This window comes from Aricia agestis, chromosome 1 (assembly GCF_905147365.1).
Source record: "Aricia agestis chromosome 1, ilAriAges1.1, whole genome shotgun sequence".
Classification (NCBI taxonomy): domain Eukaryota; kingdom Metazoa; phylum Arthropoda; class Insecta; order Lepidoptera; family Lycaenidae; genus Aricia; species Aricia agestis.
The window spans coordinates 5,347,915-5,368,734 of record NC_056406.1 but is presented as its reverse complement, the minus strand read 5'-3'; the positions used below and the strand labels follow the sequence as shown (position 1 = coordinate 5,368,734).

Here is a 20,820-nt window from a genome sequence, read left to right as displayed (position 1 = left end):
TCAAAGATGTGGCTTTAGAATATGTCCGAGTACACTTATCTAGGCAAATTAGTATCTTTTAAAAAATCAAGACACCATATTGATGAGTTATTGAGACACGTTAATTAATATGGCGTGGAATACATTTTGGAGTTTCAAAGAAATTCTCAAGTCAAACACATCGATGAAATTTAAAAATATAATAATAGATACATACAGTGTACTTCCATCTCTCACATATGCATCCTAAACGTGGATATTCAATAAACAGACGAGAAACAAAGTAGCAACAACGTAGAGAGCGATGGAAAGATTAAAGAAGCATTTTGAATCTATACTTGGACACAAAAAAAGAAACGCAGACATTAGGAAAGCCACAAAATTTATAGATGCTTTAGAACACCGTAAAAAGCTAAAATGGAAGTGGGCTGGTCATGTTGCACGTATGACAAATGACAGATGGGCCAAAAATATAACATTGTGGAAAGGACCTGTGGGTAAAAGAAGTAGAGGTGGACCGACAGAAAAATGGCTCGACGAAATTATAAAATCAGCAGGTAAAGACTGGATAGATAAGGCAAATGACAGAATAGTCCGGAGAGACATGGAGGAGACCTTCACTCTATAGAGAGGGCCAAAAATATAACATTGTGGAAAGGACCTGTGGGTAAAAGAAGTAGAGGCGGATCGACAGAAAGATGGCTCGACGAAATTATAAAATCAGCAGGTAAAGACTGGATAGATAAGGCAAATGACAGAATATTCTGGAGAGACATGGAGGAGGCCTTCACTCTATAGAGAGGTCCTTGATATAGAATAACTTAAAAATAATAATTAATCAAAAATAATGGAATACATTTTTTTAGATTTGTTTAGAATCATATTATTTTTTGTTTAAAAATAATAATTTTTCCATTTTTAGTTGTATGTAACTAAAACTATTTACAACTTAGTATTTAGGCGGGCTTACAAAAAAATAAGACTATGTGGTATAATGTGGTCAGTGGTATTAGCGTTATTATTTTAACCCTTCCACAGATACTACTACGTCTTACTCTTACGTGATACGTCACATACACTACGTTATTTTATTGTGGTTACTGGTTGCCTTAAAGGCAATACGTTCCTAGATATACGTTAAAGATCTCTGAACTTAATCCATACTAATCCATACTTACTTATCTATTTAAATTAGATTTACTTGGAATACTTCATTATTTATCCAAAATCACTATAAGTTTCCATTTGAAAAACTTACTTCAGATTATGAATCGAAATCACAATATCATTCAGACAAATATGCGGTTTCAGTATAAATAGCGAGGAATTCCCTCAATTACTTATGGATCCCATCATGAAGTTACCTTTTTTATGAACATGGTACCAAATTCGGATTAAACCCGATACAATAGTGAAAAAATCTTGAAAATCGGTCCACAAACGGCGAAGTGATCGTTGAACATACAAAAAAATATTATATAAACAGACGAACATATTATAACCCCCTCCTTTAAAAAAAATAAACCCGTCGGTTAAAAAATACAAATAAATAATCGGCCAAGTGCGAGTCGGACTCGCGGACGAAGAGTTCCGTACCGCTACACAACATAGCAATAATAGGCCAACAATTGTGATTTTTGTATGGGAGCCCCCCTTAATTTTTTATTTTATAATATTATTATTAATTATTAAAGTACACATATAATTAAGGCCTTCGTGAAAATTCCAAGTGCCTACCTGTTGCCGTTATTGATAAAGAGCAAAAAAATAAAAAAAATCATGTTTATTGTATGGGGCCCGTGCGGTGCAATTGTGATGAATGAAATTTGGCATAAAATATAAAGTTTAATATAAAAATATGAAATACTTATTGTGTGCACACTGCACAGCTGTATTGATTTAAGGGGTACCAGGGTTTTTTTATAAAAGCTTTTGATACCAATTTTGTTGACACCGCGCGCTATAAACTAAAGTCCACGCGGACGAAGTCGCGGGCAACAGCTAGTAACTAATAAGTATGATTAGTTCTATGTTACAATGAAGTAAAAAATAAAATGCCATCTGTTGAATCGTATTAGAACTAAAATGTTCATTGCATCGATATATTTCTGGATTTTTATAATAATAAACATAAAATATATTTAAGTAAAAAATAAACGCCATCTGTTTTCATATATTAGAATTAAAAAGTTGATTGCATTGATATATTTTCTGGATGGAATATAGGCCAACACGGTACACTCCTTTATTTTAGAGCGCCTTCTGTTGTCAACTTGTCACATATATTAGAAATGCAGGAGTTCTATAAGATAAGATAGATTGATTATTATTATACCAAGTGATAATATTATTAAACATAATATTCTAACATATTAAAAACTATAAACAAAAACATAATAACAAATACGTATGATTAGTTCTATATTAGTAAAAAATAAAACGCCATCTGTTGAATCTAGGGTTGCTGAGGATTCCTCTTCCGCTTCCTCATAATGAGGAAGTTCCGCAATATTTTGGGTTCCTCAACCGTTACCGCATCCTCATAAATAAAAAAATAAAATCCTCTTCCGCTATCGCTTCCTCAAAATTTAAGAGGAACTTATGAGGAATTTCACTGCGCATGCGCGTCGCGTATCAACGCACACGCCAGAGCCAGAGAATTGTATCATTCACTCATCTTTTTTTTTGTGTGCGTTGTTGTGTATGTTTAGTCTGGGAAAATTAAGGAATTCAGACCGAATAATTCGTGTAGTTTTTAAAGTTGGTACAGTTGTTCCTAAAGGTGTCCAGATGAATATATACTAAAAGTCTCCGAGGGCGGGACAAGAGCCGGCGGTGGGGGAGGGGGGGAAGGCTCTTCCTGAAAATAATAAAAAATAAATAAAATTAGATAGACTCTATTTTGAAGGAGGAATCAGGAGACTACGTTACGCCGATTTACTGTATCTGTCCCTAGGTACAGTTAATCAAGGTAATGTATTCCCGTGATTCCTCCTTCAAAGTTGATCCTATCTAAATTTATTCTTTTTAAATATCTTCAGGAAGAATGAGTCTATACCACTACGTTTTTAAAAGCTTTTATTTATCTTGCTCTGTATGTATGTAAGTATGTATGTTACGGTGGAATTTTGGAACTCAATTTTGAAGTAGATATATTTAACCGATTGAGCTGAAATTTTGCATACGCGTTTAGTTTGGATGACCATGCACGATTTGGTATGTGACATCACTCTAAATCCAATATGGCCGAACATCCAAGATGGCGAAATAATTATTGTTCTATGCAGTCCTGCAATATGGATATTAAATGGAAGGGCTTTTTGAGAGTAACTCAAAAACGAATGTAATGTCATTCTACATCTAATATGGCGGCTCATCCAAGATAAGGGAATAGTTATTTTAATGCACTTCTGCAATATGGGTATCAAATGAAAGGGCTCATCGTGACGTGACGTTACGTGTCGTGTCATGTCGTGACTTTACGTGACGTCACGTGACGTTACGTGAAATGACGTGACTGACAGCCGGGTTTCATAAAATACTCGGTTGAATCCGGTCACTTTTGTTAAATGAAAATTTACTTTTTAGTCATGCAGAAATCTAGCCAGAGATAACTAAAAAACAAAAAATAAATTATAAACAAAAAACTTTTTGAAAAAAGCTTTTATTTAAATAGTCTAAAAAGAAGAAAATAAATTTCTCCTTAAAAATCCTCCTCCTCAATATATTGTACAATTTGCATGATAATAAAAGCTTGTCGCGAGACTTATTAATCTATCAGTAAGTACTTGATAAATTTATAAAAAAATACATAATATTAATTACTCAGTTAAATTGGTAGGTACTACATAATATGTAGTTTATTTACAAATCGCGCGATAAGCTTTTATTATCATGCAAATTGTACAATATATTGAGGAGGAGAATTTTTAAGGAGAAAATTATTTTCTTCTTTTTAGACTATTTAAATAAAAGCTTTTTTTCAAAAAGTTTTTTGTTTATAATTATTTTATCGTAAACATCTTTCAAATTTATTTTATGGTCGGTCGATTGGCGGGTTACGGGGAATTAATTTTTTGCAATTTTTAAGGGTCATATTTTTTTTAATTAGTAAATTTAGAAAAAATCTAACGTAGCTTTAAAGATCATAGTATTGTATAAAAATCATTTGTCTAAACGCATTGTCCAGGGTAAATTGGGGAATACGTTTGAATGGAAAACAGTGCGAGTGTACCCTTTTAATACTTTGTATTTCCTAAAGTAATGATCGTACAGTAAAAATGTTTGGACGTAATTTATAGTAAATTTAATGTAGATAATTAATGTACAAGTCACTAAAGAGATATTTTAAATAATTTTCGAGTCACAAGCGAAAACCTTGAAAAAGAGATCTTTCCCCCCCTCCCCTTACCCCACTTTGCTCTTGCCCCACCCTCGGGGACTTTTAGTATATTCATCTGGACACCTTTAGGAAAAACTGTACCAACTTTCAAAACTACACGAATTATTCGGTCTGATCGTCGATTTTGAAATTAATTTTCTTAGACTAGTTACTGAGCCCCTCCTTAATTGCTGGACCGATTTTGATTATTCTTTATTGTGTGTGTTTTGAGAATGGTTTAGATTCATAGTTTGGTCCACTGGAAAATGCCCTTTTAATTAATTTTTGTGTTTATGTACCTATGTACCTAGTTATGTACAGACAGGACAAATACTTTTGGGTTGGGTCCGCTAGTATTTATAATTTCCTATCATCCTCTTCCTCTTCCGCTTCCTCATCCGCATCCTCTTCCTCAAAAAATATCCTCTTCCTCATCCGCATCCTCTAAATTTGCGCGTGAAAATTCCTCTTCCTCCTCCTCTTCCTCAAAATCACTTCCTCAACAACCCTAGACTTGAATCGTATTAGAACTAAAATGTTCATTGCATCGATATATTTCTGGATTTTAATAATATTTTACATAAAATATATTTAAGATAATACACATCAAAGTCCCGGAACATTGAAAACTTTTTGTTCCGCCTGCGGGACTCGAACCCAGGACCCATATCATAATTCATTGATCCTATTTTACGTCATATGTGGTTTCAATAGCCAATGGAGAGCGCTAACGCTGACAGGTATTGACGTCAGGGTTACTAGATCTCAGAGAATTCGATGTGTCAAAAGACATCGTAATTTTTAATATGGCTTGTTTTTTGTTATTTCAGCAAGATTATCCAAGTATATAATTAGAAAAATAATTACATTACATTATTTGAAACATATTAACGAACAAGAAACTAAAAACTCTTTTTTATATTAAGTAACTGGCAACACCTATTTCTATCACCGTATTGGATCCAATCTCTCAGCAATTAATGTCAAAAATCTATGATCAAGGAAGAAATGATACCTATTGGATCCTATAATTCCTATAAATGATCATAGAAATGATCCAATATAAATAATAATGTAATACCCCCCCATAATATGTCTATATTACATTATCCAATATCATTGACTCAATGATCTCGGATCCTATATATATGATAATCTAATATCCCCCTTAGGTACTAGTTACTAGTAAGTCATATATCAATACTGTGCACTAATTTATACTCTTATTGTAATGCCAGATTAGGTGCCGAAACAAAAACCCGTTGCCACGATTAAAGTACTGGCAATAAATAAAAGAGTTAGATAGGTATACAACTTTAACAATAGGGTCCACATTTCAGGTTATTACTCCACATTCCGAAGAGAAATAAAGATAAGCGAAAAAAGTTGTAAATTAAATCTATAACGCCTATACATAGGGACTATATTCGAATGCCTCTATAGTGGCGTGACCCTCAATGCTATTTCTGCTCTCCCCCGTCGCGTCTCAACTCGTAACACTCAAAACCCCTGCTATCGATTTTGTGTATTATTACTCAGAACCGAGAGCCGGGGATCCCTTTATACTTGACTACAGCTAGCACCGTGAACCGGTTTCGGTCTGCTTCACTGCTGTATTCTGAGTAGGCGCTATGCCATTCTTAATAATAATTTTGACAAGTAGACAGGATATTTTTTGTGCGTGACAAAATTTACATATGTACTTACTTAATTATCATTTCAGGTTTATAACGTTCTGAAATATCGTTCGTAGGAAACAGGGGCTGTATAATGACTTAAAATTGGATAGTAACGATCGCGTTATTCTCTTACAACAACAACTCCTAAAGTCTACTAGCGACCCGCCCCGGCTTCGCACGGGTTTAAAATATAATAAAGCCTATGTCACTCACTGAAAAAATGATTAAAATCGATTCAGTAGTTTTGATTTATATTCATTACCGCCTACCGGTAGTAGACTACAGGCCCATGTCGGAAATGGACGGATCATATAATTATGAACCACCTGGTGACATATATAGGACGATATTAGAGCATAAAATAATAAGATTCAGAACTATGCCGTTACTTGTAACTTGTAAGCTGTCCAACTGAGTGCTGGTGAGAATTCAAAAGTGCAGGTAGAGTGAGTACATTTTGGTCATAATATAATATTTCTGTACGGCATTTTTACCATTGATAGATACATGGAAAATAATAAGAAGAAGAAGCGCAGTATCGTACAAAAATAGTGCGCCACAAAGTTGGTATTTTTTTTTCTGAAAATTTCCAGGGTGGTCATTTGATTCAGTACGGCATCAGTTTCATTCTGTTTCAATACAGCTTCGAATCAATTATTCCGCATACAACCCTCTCTCTTTCGGTGGTCCGGAGGGTCATTTGAAAAAGTACGGCTTCGGTTCCAAACATTTTTTTAGCACTCAAAAGTACTATTAAGTAAAAGCTGTTTTCTACATTTTTCCCTTGTTTAAAATAGTATTAAGTAAGATAAATAAATTGGAAAAAATTATGCCGTACATTTTAATGCATAGTAAGCAAAGTTCCGTAACATTATAGAGCAAAAATAGGCAAAAATTGTGTTTTTTGTGTGGCAGTCCCCCTTAATTATTTCTTTTATTAAAATTTTATTATTAAATATTAAAGTAAGTACTAGCTTTTGCCCGCAGCTTCGCTCGCGTTAAATAGTATTATTATAATATAGCTGTTGCCCGCAACTTCGTCCGCGTTAGCATAGTATAATAACGGAAATGGATAATTTTCTCCTTTTTATGGTCAAGGGACCCGTTTTCACCCTTTGAGTAAGGACTCAAAGGGTGAAAACGGGACCCGATCACAAAGACCGGGGCGCAGACCCCAAGTGGGGGGTTTGGGGGCGAAGCCCCCACATGGTAACTAAATTTACTTTTATTCCTAAAAAGCAGAATTCAAACTCATCACTAACGACGTGACATCATTTTGTTATAAGCAACATTTCCAGGAGGGGGGGTTTGGGGGGGCGCAATCCCCCAAGTAGGGGCCGGGGGTAAAGCCCCCTCGCATATATTAATGAAACGACACTCGAAAACAGTATGTTTAGTTTAGGTTAGAATAAATTCACTTTTAATTATTATCTTTAGTTTTTTCCTAAAAAGGAGGATTAAAACTCAACACTAAAGACGCGAAATCATTCTGAAGCAACATTTCCAGGAGGGGGGGCAGCCCCCTCACGTAAGGCCGGGGGCAAAGCCCCCTCGCATATTAATGAAATGACACTCGAAAACTGTATGTTTATTGTTTAGACCCAGTTTCATCAAGCAATGTTAGATAAATAATGGCTTGTTAAATCAGTTAATGGCCTGTTAGAGCTATCGAGCGTTCCACCATGCCCTAATGCCATGTTAAATCACCTAACACGGCGTTAAATTTAATTCCTGCTGTGTTCCTGCTATGGAGGTCCGTTAAATATTTAACAGGCTGTTATATGAGTCAAAATAACAACTTTCAAAGACAATAATATGCAAATCTATAAAAGAATCTGTTTTGACTTTTGAGTCTTTCCGCCATGTTTCCGCTACGTCCTTATTATTAATTATTTTCATAGTTATGAATAATTATTTATTTTCACTTTGCCAAAAATTCAGCCTTCGGATTTTCCTTGACATTGCAAATATACTAACTTGTATCAAAATTACCAAACCGAAATATGTAAATAAAAGTTTGTATTATGATTCATGTTTTCAGCTTTGACAGATAATAATTATTAACCTGGTAAATAAAGAAGAACTATTATAGCGTAACAAATGTATGCGATCAGTGATATTTTAATTTGGTCGCATTATCTACTATTATACTACTATGGAAAAAAGAGACACATTGCAGCAAACATGTCGTATTAATCTTGTACATTGCAATTTCGTCGCCTTATAACAAGAATGAACGAATTGATAGTTGTTCACTCGTTGTTCACTTAACATTGCATTTACTAATCCGCTGTTACATTTTTACTGTGGGATATAAGTATTTTAACAGTCTGTTTAATTTTCCAAGGTCCGTTAAGTAATGCCTTGTTAGGATTTAACAAACAGAGGTTGGTGAAATTGGGTCTTAGTATTGTAATTAGGGTTGCCAGGTGAGTCACGAAAAAATACCGGACAACCTCAAATAGGGGGGGGGGGGGGGGGGTTTGTATGGTAGGTCGCAAAAATACAGTTTTTTATATTATTATTGCGGTTATACAATTGTATACTATAAAACTTACATATCGAAATAAAAGAAGGAGCTTCTAAAAAAATCAAAATCACCTAAAACTAGGTACAAGTAACACCGACGTGTTACTTGTACCTAGTTTTATCGGTTGAAAAATATACTATATTATATTTAATACTATACTATGTATTATACTCGATTTACACGGGTGACTAAAGCCGCACGGCGAACATCGACCGTCTAAATGGCAATTCGACTACGCCGCATGCCGCTAAAGTCGCAAGCCCCAAAGTCGTTCGGCCAATGGCCGCATGCGGCTGGTGACTAAAATCGACCGTGCAAACGCTCAGTCGCAAGCACAGATTACTAGTATATATTTGTAGAGTCGCAAGCGATCGCTTGCTGCGAATACTACTGTCGACTGGTGACATGCCGAGTGACTAAAATCGACCCGTTAGCAACTAATATATATTCTGTGCCGTTAATCACCCGTGTAAATGGGGTGGCGATTCGACTCGGACATGACAGGCGATTCGACTGGTGACTTGCCGGGTGACTAAAATCGACCCGTTAGTCACCCACAGTAAAATTATATTATGACACTGAAAGTGCTCGCTTCGCCTCTGCCATTCCGGTGTAGCGCGGCCCTAAGCCAGGGGTTCCCAAACTTATTTTGTCTACTGCCCACTTTGTGAACAAATTATATTGCAGCGCCCCCCATTGTTTCAATTTAAACGCATTCAGATGAAATGAAATTATAAATCACCCCCAAACGCCTCTACACAATGCCCCATCTTTTTTCTGCGTCTCACACCGCCCCCCTTAAAGCCTTCAGCGCCCACAAGGGGGCGTTATCGCCCACTTTGGGAAAGGCTGGTCTAAACCAATCTTATATTGGTGCCCAATTAAAGAGGCAAAATCAAAACAAAAGTAAGTAGATAAGCAAGGCAAAATCAAAACATAAGTAAAAAAATATGTTTATGTATTTTTAGTGTATAATAGCCACATTATGGTTATGAAGTATTTTCTAGAGAGACCTCTCCATACGCTCGACAACACCAGCTGTTCCAATAATATTTTCTAAATATAAAGCTTCGTATTCCTTGTAACCTTTGCCATCCACGGTCCTGTTCCTAGATATACACTTCTTAGCTTCGTTGCTCGCCCAATATTGCAAGTTGAATGCAATCAGATCCAGGGTTTTATTGATCTTTTGTAAGCTATTTATGTTATCCCTGTTGCTTTTTTTAACTGAATCCGTAATTTTGGCTTCCTCGTCCATTATAGATTTTATATCTGTAAAATAATAATTAAAATGTAAGTTTCACCAACAGAACAGTATCATAATTTCTTTCAATAACAATAATACCCTGTTAGCCTTATATAAGGCTAACAGCGTATAAGGCCGGGTTTCCACTGACGCGGAGCGGGGCGGAGAGGAGCTTAGCGGTGCCCGAATTGACCAATCACTATGGTCGAAATCTCTGCTCCGCTTTAATGGAAACAGCACGAGAGGGATGGAGCAGAGCTGAGCGGATATTCATAATAAAAATACAGCGAGGCGATGCGGTGCGGAGGACAATGAGCATTGGGATTTGGGGTGCAGAACGGAGGACAGCGGTGCAGAGCGGGGCTAGACTGTTTTTCTGAGAGATTGATGCCCGTTTTCACCAACATCACTTAAAATTTAGGTATCCCTTAAGCGAATATAAGGGGCACCTAACGTCAGTTTTGTTTTCACCGACGTTTAAGGTGACACCTAAACCATTATAATTTAGGGGATGAATTGACAACCTGTGCCGTAACTCTTAGGTGACGTATATTTTTAATAAAACCTATTATACGATTCATCCGTTAAACCATTAGGTGACACCTATGATATTCTATTATAAAAAAGGTAGATATCGCACTAGCGCGTACAGTCTGATACGGCCAAATCAAGGTAAGTGCCTTCTTTTGAATTAGTTGCATATTGGCAGCGAGTGAGCGATGAGGTGTCACGTTTTTGACTTAAAATGCAAAGCTCCGTTTTTAGGAAATGCAAAAATTATAGTTATAAGGTAAAAAAGGATGAAAAAGTTACGTACCACAAGTAAGTACATGAAAACATCTAGTAATTAATTTTTATTTGGATATTTTCCAACATTATCGACAAATTATTTAATGCAAAATATTAAACTAAAAAAGTATAGAAAATACGGACGACAACTGCAGCGTGATAAGGTGTGACAGAATAATCGCGCATGCGTGCCGATGTGCAACTCAAAGTATATAGCAATCCTTTTCTATATCATTCGTAACCAGCGACCACATAACCCAATAGACGCCTAATGTTTTGATTTCTCTTAACAAATTATTGTGTCAATGTGCTGAGGTAAGCGACGCGGGGGGAGAGGTAAGAAATGCATTACGATTAGCCAATTCAAATTCACAGCATGTCATAAATCAGAACTAGTGATGGGAAGTACGAGAAGTGCTTGTCAAAAGAAATAAAAAAACCAGTACATATTTATTTTAAAGTATAGAATGAAGAAAAGACTTTTATTAATTGTGGCAAGCTTCTAAAAATATACAAAAACGTCTTCGGATTATATTAAAAAAGTACCTATACTTACCTAAGTACTTCGATCACTAACCTAAGTATATTTAAAAATATACTTTTTTTACAAATTATATACTTATATACTTTTTTTAAACTTTTAAAGGGCAAAAATTCTGTAATTTTTTTTATGAAATAAGAGGGCGGGGCAAACGATCAAACGGATCACCTGATGGAAAGCAACTTCCATCGCCCATGGACACTCGCAGCATCAAAAGAGCTGCGCGTGCGTTGCCGGCCTTTTAAGAGGTAATAGGGTAATAGAGGAGGGTAGGGATGGGAAGAGAAGGGAATAGGGGAGGGTAGGGAAGGAAGGAAGGAATAGGGAAGGAAAGGTAGGGGATTGGGCCTCCGGTAAACTCACTCACTCGGCGAAACACAGCGCAAGCGCTGTTTCACGCCAGTTTTCTGTGAGAACGTGGTATTTCTCCGGTCGAGCCGGCCCATTCGTGCCGAAGCATGGCTCTCCCACGTATAGCTATACGCTATAAATTATAATTATTAATCAGTTGTTTAACAATAGTTCTACTCAAAATGACTTGAGCATATCACGCTTTGTTTCGATTTTCGATTAAAACAAAATATACCTCTGAAAGATAGTTGGTATCACATCACTAGTGACGCGTGACGATAACGGAAGAAAGGATAAGCATTACTAATTTGTATTTGATAGAAAGGGATATGACTTATGTCAAATGCTTTCGTCATGGATTCAGACCAGTGTAATTTGAGCTTTGAATAAATTGATTCTTGACACTAAAAAAATTATTTTGTATGAAACGCACGAGATGTACATGGGTCACGGATGTGGTCGATACTAAGACACATTTCGCTATCATTATCTAAAGTAAGACCTATTAGTCTTACATATTGTATGAAAGTATTCGCCTTGCATTAGGCGTCTAGATGGCTATGTGGTCGCTGTTCGTAACGTATTATCTGTCGCATTCATTGTTGTAATTTACAGATATACCAGAGGTAGGTATTTATATGTCGTACAGGAACAAATTCTAAGGACTGCTTAGAGTATTAGAAGATATAATAGTAATGGGTATTATTTGAACTCTTTGTTGTTCTTTATTGGCATAACAAAAGTCCTAAATTTATTTAACTTCTTACCAATATTAATAATGTTCTTCTCATCGCTACTCATCTTTTTAACAAATCGTTTTATAGCCTCACGTTCTAGAACTTTGTCTATGAGATATTGCAGATTTGTTGAGATCCCCACATAAGGCGCTAATAAAATCGGCAGATTGTTATCCGGCCAGTAGCTTTGTATTCTAGACAGTGACGACTCAACTGTTTCAAATGTCCAAATCTTTTCGCCACTGTAATAATAATTAATACATTAATTAACTGGCATTCATTATTAATGTAGATTTTTTTTTTCTATTTTACATGGATTTTAATATCTTAAGGGTGGGTTGCACCAGAGGCGTGGTTATAGTTACAGTTACGGTCAAAGTTATGGTTATAGTTAAAGCTAACTTTAACTTTAAGCCCGGGCGCGCACTAGCGGCCAGGTCGCGGCGGCCATCGAAAGTATGGTGTGGCCGCTGGTCGCGTTGCGGCCAGGAGCGCGTGGTCTATGGCGGTTTCATACAAATTTCCGTATTTCGTTGGCCGCTAGTGCGCGCCCGGGCTTACCTTAACTTTGACCACAGAATTTGACACATGACAGCTGGTCCGACAAGGCTTTAAATGAAAAAAAAATGAACGTGGGCGGGGGCGCTGATGGTAAAGGAGAACTGTCAAAAATGGCGTTTTTGTATGATGACAGCTAGTTCCTTTTTTCGCCAGGTTCATTTAAACTTTTAAAGCCTTGTCGAGCTCAAGGTTATCGTTAAATATGGCATCCGTTATTGACTTTAACCATTTGACATTTTGCATTGTAGTTAAAGTTACAGTTATAGTTAAAGTATGTTGGTGCAACCCACCCTTAATAATGATAATACATATAAACTATTCTCATTATTAAGGGTGGGTTGCACATTTACTTCTTCAATTCCTATAATATTTTTCTTTTCTAGACTTAACTTCAAGCTCTTTTTAATACTATTAAAAATTCTTCTGTTTAATATTAAAACAAATAATTTCAACATTCATACCTGTCTAGCACCAACTTTCTATTCTTCTCCAAGTTAAACTTTTTTAGATACAACTTCAATTCATCCACAAAGGTATATTCGGTTGGATCTGAAAATCGTAAAAAGTATATATAAATCCCAAGAGAAAGGTGTGAAAAGCGTTGTGTTTGTATTATTCAAGGCTGGATTTACATCCACGCAAACGAACGGTTTGGCTGTTACACCGAGAAGCTCACAAGCAATAGTATGTAACGATATATTTAAGGTGACGCCGCGTTAAAGTAAAAAACCGTGTTGGATATGTTTTAGATTGCTTTTTTTTCTATGAGAGGCCTGAAGATAAGTTATGGGCAAATTAAAGTGTATGCTTGAAACAATTTATGTACAAATTTTGGACGCTTAAATCACTCTCCTCTGTTGGCAAAATAGGAATCCCTTTTTTTACAGAGGTCTTTTTGATTGATTATTCTGTGTTATAAAAGTTGACCAATCGTGTTATGCTATGGGTAATTCAAATACAAAGACATGATAAATACTGACAATGAACTTTAATTTCTTAGCTTTAGTCATTGCTGAGAAAAATCGCAGCCAAATTATCAAGTTAAATGCGGCACGGATCTCGCGGTTTAGCCGCCAAAACGCGCGTTCGGGCGGACGCATATAAATCGAACCTAATAGCTTGACATTTTAGTTTTGTCGCTTTTCTGAATCATTGTGGAAGGTTTCATTCATTGCATATTGTTTTAGTATTAACTGACCTTTAGACTAACTCTAAATTAATTCATGTTCATTTTAGCATTCTGAAATTAAAAAAAATGTAAACGGACCTGTACCGCCATTGCAGGAGGCATCAGAGACATCCAAGTCCATACTTAAATTCGCTTTGGACTCAACTCTTGCTCTCCTCTCTTGGTAGAACTGGCATAGGCTTCTGATCGGTTCTTCGGGAAGGTCCAATTTTATACCTAAACAATAAATAAAATTATTCATACAGTGTAAAACTCATAGACACATACAAACTCATATACACATAACACATGACAGACAAAGGAGAAAAGCAAAATGTTTATCTATGTAAAAGGAAATGAAAAAAAAATCATAAACTACCTCTGCAAAGTATAAATTCAGAGCTCCCATGGTTTTTAAACGCGTTAAGTACTATTTGTATGCAGTCTCTTATGTGGTAAACTTTGTTTTCTATTGTAGCCAGTCCTTTTATTACGTTGCACAATTCTTCCCTTTTGCTCATCTGTAAATAGAAAACTTAGCTTACATCTGTTACCACCAAAATAAAAAATAAATTATAGGATAAATGACTAGTAGATTGGACAGTACTAGTCATTGGAAAAAGTACAAAAATACCATATTTATTAATGTTGCTTTAAAAACTGACTGTTTTTCTTTATCAACAGGCGTCCTTTAACTTTAAAAACAGGAAATTTTTAAAGCAACATTAATAAATATTGTGTTTTTGTACTTTTTCCAATGACTGGTACTGTCCAATCTACTAGTCATTTACGTTATAATAAAACAAGTATTTAATGAATAGTGCTGTTATGTAAATGCATGCAATTAACATTTTTTCATTACAAAAAGCTTACAAGACAGGACCAAGAGTAGATCCTTGTGGTACTCCTAAAAATGTTGTCAACATATTATCTTTTTTTTAATCTATTTTTACGTACAATAGCATTATCCAGATTGCGTATTTTGTTTATCGTGACGGCGGGGTCTTCCAACTCGAATCGTTCAGTGGAGAATGAACCTCTATGTTGGACAATGTCTTCCGCTATGGTCTTCAATGTTTGCATCCGTGCTTTCATGTGAGCTATCTCACACTGTAACACCAGGTACTCGCAGCTCTCAGACGACAGTGTATGCTGGAAATTACTTTTTATATTCAGCTATGGTCCAAAGAACGAGGCGAGTCAAAAAAATTCATATTACATTTGTGATTCGAGAGGACATGTGGATAAAATTTTATTTATGTTGCCATAGGAAAATTATACAGTTCTTTTAGAATTTAGAGATAATATTATATTTTTATAGAATTTTTATGAAAGTGTAATTGTTTGTAGCGATATATTAAAAATGCTAGAGTTAAGTTACTGTTTTGTACTGTGGTGCGGCGCGTATTAGTTCTTATCTAAGGAATGCACACGCGCAGCCTTCTATGAGTTCTAGCGATGCCTCGCCAGCCAGTCGCCAGTCTGAAACGAACCTCAGTACTAAAGGCCGCGCGCGCATATTATTTTGATATTAGCGATATTTACGTTGAGTTTTCTATTATTTTTTTTTTAATGAAATAAGGGGGCAAACGAGCAAACGGGTCACCTGATGGAAAGCAACTTCCGTCGCCCATGGACACTCGCAGCATCAGAAGAGCTGAAAGTGCGTTGCCGACCTTTTAAGAGGGAATAGGGTAATAGGGAAGGGAAGGGATGGGAATAGTTGAGGGTAGGGAAGGGAATAGGGTAGGGGTTAGGGGATTAAGCCTCCGGTAAACTCACTCACTCGGCGAAACACAGCGCAAGCGCTGTTTCACGCCGGTTTTCTGTGAGAACGTGGTATTTATCCGGTCGAGCCGGCCCATTCGTGCCGAAGCATGGCTCTCCCACGTATATCCTGTATTTTGTGTTTTTAAGAGACAATACAGTGTTTAAATTGATATAGGTGTATTTATTAACTCCTTCGCACCTATATGTTGCTGGAATTTACCTCCTGTGATATATTATGCTGAAGTTTAAACACAGATCTAGAATGAAAATAACTTTACATACTAACATGTACCATTATGTACTTACATTCATTTCATCTAGCAAAGCCAAAATTTTGTTCTGTGTTTGTTTAATATGCTCCTGATTTTTCAATACTTCTAGTCCCAACATTGACTGGAGAGAGGATGTCAATGCAATTACATAGTATGGACACGTCCTGTAAAAGATAAATAATAATAGTAAGTATGCTATCATCTCATGTACATCATATAACAAGTAAATAGAGTTCCGCAAACCACAAGTTGAAACGAAACTAGGCCTTACTGTGCAATTACAGTATTACACAGTATGTAAATGAAAAAACAAAAGTTTAGGTATAAAATCCATACTGACATTAAAAATGCAAAAGTGTGTCTGTCTGTCTGTCTGTTACCTCTTCACCTCTTGTATGGAGATACTTTGAGTCCTGAGAAAGGACATGGGACACTTTTTATCTCGAAAAAATGTGTGGTTCCCAAGTGATAAACGAATTTGGCGCAACAGAGTTGCGACGCACGCAACTCAGTTGCTACAAAATTCGTTTATTATATCCGTTATTATCTACTAAGATTATCATACAGTTTAACTCAAGTTCCTAGGGCTTAGGTTCGTGAAAGTACCTGTGTGAGGTCTCTGCAACATAACTGTCGTTTGCTGCCTTAAGCTGCGCTGCGGCGGCCACTCGCTTCTCAAGCAATAGTGGCCATAGACTGCCACCACATGGTGACAACTGATTCAACTGCAACTCCGTTCCTGCATTAAAAAAAAATTTGATGATACTTTTAAGTATCAATATGAAGCGGATGTCACTTATTGTTCATTGTTTGTATTTGTTCATATTTGATGATACAGTTCTGTATCATTATTGAATAATTTTTCATAGGCAGATTGCCAAACTATTTAGTCAGATTTTGTCAAGTCAATCTTAGTTGCGATTTGTGGGCTTGACATAGCCCAACTAAATTGTGTACGTTACCTGTCTGCCTATGAATCAATTTTAATAATGGTACATACTGGTAATCCGATCTTGTAATGGTTCCTCTGAGGACGAATTCAATCCTTTATTTACCAAAGTAAGACATTCCTCCAAATGGTTCTGAAAAAAATAAATATCTTAGTTTTATTTATTATCTAGCAGATGGACATAGGTATCATATTTCTGAAGCTGAGGTGGTACTAAAGAACAGAATAATTATGTAAAGTGTAATTTTAATTTAAATCGTTTTAATTGTTTTCATTCAACATACTGAGTTGAAAATTCTACTTTGGTTTGAAATAAAAAATAATAGATATTCCTATTTTAACAGTTTTTATGTGTAAAGTAGTTCTTCTATTCACATATTGTAATTTGTATCACTTATAAATAGACATCGGATTATATGCACGATCAAAGTCGGCACTTTGAACGAAAAATTGCCGAAATATATACAAAATATGCACGATCAAAAGTCACTTATTATAAAAATGTATTATTTTTGGAAAAGTTTTTCGGTGTTGCCCATAATAAATGCGCCAATTTTTATCATAATTCCATTAAATCCAGGATTTTTTTCTTCTTTCCGATTACGATCTTAATGCCCAATGCCCATGGACGTTCATTTCCCATTTTATTAAATTTTAATAACGACAAAGAAACATTTTGTTTCTAGGAAGATATTGTACCAATCGGGTGTATTGCAGAAGAGTGCTTTAAACAAGGATGGCCCACATATTTGATCTATCTATACCTCTATTTCGTGGCCTTGGTGTGTATTATGATAGCTAGTTTGAAGACTACGAGGGCATAATAGGGCTGAAATATGCACTATCAACAAAGAAATGCCAAAATATGCACTATTGCATAAAATGCCCCATTATATGCATTTGCATATGCAAGTATGCAAATGCATATAATCCGATGTCTACTTATAAATGTTGTGGGCCAGAAGTGATACATGTGAGTAGCACAAACACACACACCACCAATAATTTTGTGTTGTACTTGCCTGTATATCACCAATAGGGTTGTCTAGACACATTGATTTGGACATTTTCTTCACTTCTTCTAGATCTTTTTTCTTCTTGATTAGACCATCACCAACTTTCCTGAGAAGCCAAATACGACGCTGCACATCATCAATGTTGCGTCTTGATGTGTTATGTTGGATTACTGCACAAAATATAAGAGACACAATAGATGAGTAATTTGTAAAGTTGATAATTTCATGGTTCCTTTTTCAGATTAAAAAAAAAATCCAAATTGAAAAAAAGCTCCATCTTTTTTTCAATTTGGATTTTTTTTTTAATTTGAGAAAGGAACCATGAAATTATCAACTATGATTACTGAAGTAAATATTTTTTACAAACAAGGTTTGGGCCACTCACATTTTACTGACGCCTTTTCAGTGAGCTCTTTCACAGACTTCTGACACTCCTGTACTCTATTTTCAGCATCACCAACTTTTTTCTCCAGCTCCACTTGTTGATTCCATATCTCAAGCTGTTCTGGTACTACCACATTCACATTATGCTGGATATAAAAAAAATGTTAATTAGGGTCCATTTATACTAGCGCAGAGTCGAAGCGAATTATTCAAACTGAACATAACAAATTCAACCTTAACTCCAAAGCGTTAACACACTTTATTACTTCTGAGAATTTGAAAAGGCGCGCGTATCCGCGCGAATTCGCTTTGTTACGTTCTGCAGTTAAGATTGAATTTTCTGTTCTTGTTTTCTTCAGTTTTTGGGAATTCGCTTCGCTTTGCTTCCATTCTGCGCTGTTATAAATTGACCCTTAGATAGTGAAAAATTAAATTCATAATGTGAGGTATACAGAGCTAAAAGCTGTTTTGATACATAAACATCAGACTATAGCTAACAATGAAAATGCATCTTAAAACATGCTATGTTGAGTGCTGTTCATACATTTTTCTCCAAACTAAGTTTTTAAGCTAGTGGCGACCCTTATATTAATGTAAAATATTACTTGGTTCACAAAATCAATCGTTTTACATTTACACCCTATTATCATGATGGCATTTAAATATTTCTAGCAAGTGACCAAATTAAGTCTGAAATTGAAACCAACTGGTGTAAGTTTTATTCACACCTACACTACAATGTGACCTATCATGGACAAAAACATTAACGGTCTTTACTTACATTTCCATAAGCTTTCTTTTGTTGGCATGTTTTGATATCATCACAGAATACATTGAGCCGTTTCTGTTGTATAGTGTCTTTGGGATGAACATGTTCAATGAGGCTTCTCCATACCATGTAATACTGACCTCTACACATCCTGGAATGAGTATCATAAGTTGGGTAATGTATGTGTAAATGTACTTAGTTAAAAAATAATTCATTATAATCTAAATACAATAAACAAGCCTGAAAGTGCACACAAAGTATATCATCACAATGTTGTGAACTTGTCTAAGTATAATATACTAAGACAAGTTCACAACATTGTGATGATATACTTTGTTGTGTATTCGTCAATAATAAATACTCTATACAGTATTTATTATTGATGAATGAGGTGGGTAGATTAAAACCGGTACATGGCATAAATATTTAAAGACTTGTGGCAATACTTTCATTCTGGGTAGGATACTGGACTTGTTGTGTTAATACTGACGCCTGTAATCGTTGTAAACCAGCACAGACATGAATAGCAAAGAGTAACTTACTGTGTAACTTTCTCTAAGCTAGGTACTTTATCTGCAGGGCATCCCATTTTTAAAAGCCATTCTGTAAATTTCTTCGGAACTTCTTCACTACTTAACTTCTCAGAACTCATTGTTGTTGGCCAGATATTAATAATAAATTAATTCTGGAAAAAATGGACAAAACTTACAAAACAACAGTACGGTAAACGAACTTCGTGATTCGAATTTTGAAATTATCTTCTCCTTCTTTCGTAATCATTTTGACGTAAATTCTTTTTAACTTTTAGAAATGGCTGACGGCGTTTACACACGAGACACAACACGACACGATTCTTCGGCGGGCGCCAGACATGTGATCAAATCATGGAATTAATATGTACTACGTCATATTAATTCCATGGATCAAATACGCAAATTCGCCAAGTGTGGCACTGACATTTGCCTATTTGTGCAAATTAATTGCTGGCATTTTCCTATTTGTGCAAAGTTTGCTCAAACTTTGAAGCCCATGTCTGGCGCCGGCTATAGACAAATATAAATTGCACGACAGACGTCAAACAGTATGTCGTTTGAACGTTTTCACACGACAGCGACGATTTCTGCGACGACACCGTATTCACTTAAGGCTGGTTTACAAGTATTAAGTAGATAAGTAGTCAACAAGATTTTAACTTAAATGACTTTATACTTACTTAACTAAATTTAAACTTGCTACTTGCTGCTAAATGTTTGTGTCTTGTGTTTACATGCAATTAAAATTAAGTTAAAATTTAGCTGCTACCTCGATAAACAATTTATACGTGTAAACCAGCCATTACTTCTTAAGACTATGTCATCTATTGTTGGGGTCCTAAGCTGATAGTTAAGCTTATTATAAAACGTAGTCATAATATAATATTATTTATGTAGTTATAGTATTAAAAACCTGCCAGAACCTCGCTACGTCCATGTTAAATGTTAATTATTACCATAATAAAATACTAGGTATGATGTAAATGTGGGGGTGATACCGGTTCCTCCGCGTTGGTGTCCCTGGGCCCCTGGGTGCGCCACTCCGCCCTTTACACGGAGTGAGGTACTCAGGGTGGCTGATCGCCGGTCTTTTCCAATCTTTCCCTCTTTTTATTAGTTATCTTGTCTTGCTTCTTATATTTTATATATGATCTATCTCTTCAAC

The 20,820-nt window shown here is 35.7% G+C and overlaps 1 protein-coding gene across 3 annotated transcripts in view; it reads right to left on the bottom strand.

Annotated features, from left to right (window-relative positions):
- The window catches only part of LOC121732898, a 31,321-nt gene extending 11,453 nt beyond the window's left edge, over nt 1-19,868 (bottom strand). The window contains exons 1-13 of one of the 3 annotated variants that reach the window (XM_042123039.1): nt 19,665-19,868; nt 19,135-19,273; nt 18,355-18,499; nt 17,976-18,139; nt 17,005-17,086; nt 16,611-16,743; nt 16,039-16,168; nt 14,920-15,114; nt 14,342-14,483; nt 14,062-14,199; nt 13,256-13,343; nt 12,264-12,475; nt 9,571-9,841 (exon numbers count right to left, since the gene is read on the bottom strand). In XM_042123039.1, coding sequence (XP_041978973.1) covers nt 9,573-9,841; nt 12,264-12,475; nt 13,256-13,343; nt 14,062-14,199; nt 14,342-14,483; nt 14,920-15,114; nt 16,039-16,168; nt 16,611-16,743; nt 17,005-17,086; nt 17,976-18,139; nt 18,355-18,499; nt 19,135-19,273; nt 19,665-19,774 — 1,947 coding nt within the window. In that variant the 5' untranslated portion in view covers nt 19,775-19,868 and the 3' untranslated portion in view covers nt 9,571-9,572. Of the gene's footprint in view, nt 1-9,510; nt 9,842-12,263; nt 12,476-13,255; nt 13,344-14,061; nt 14,200-14,341; nt 14,484-14,919; nt 15,115-16,038; nt 16,169-16,610; nt 16,744-17,004; nt 17,087-17,975; nt 18,140-18,354; nt 18,500-19,134; nt 19,274-19,664 lie in introns of those variants that run through there. The other 2 variants (XM_042122959.1, XM_042123118.1) reach the window with 2 other exon arrangements.
- Nucleotides 19,869-20,820: the final 952 nt, after the last annotated feature.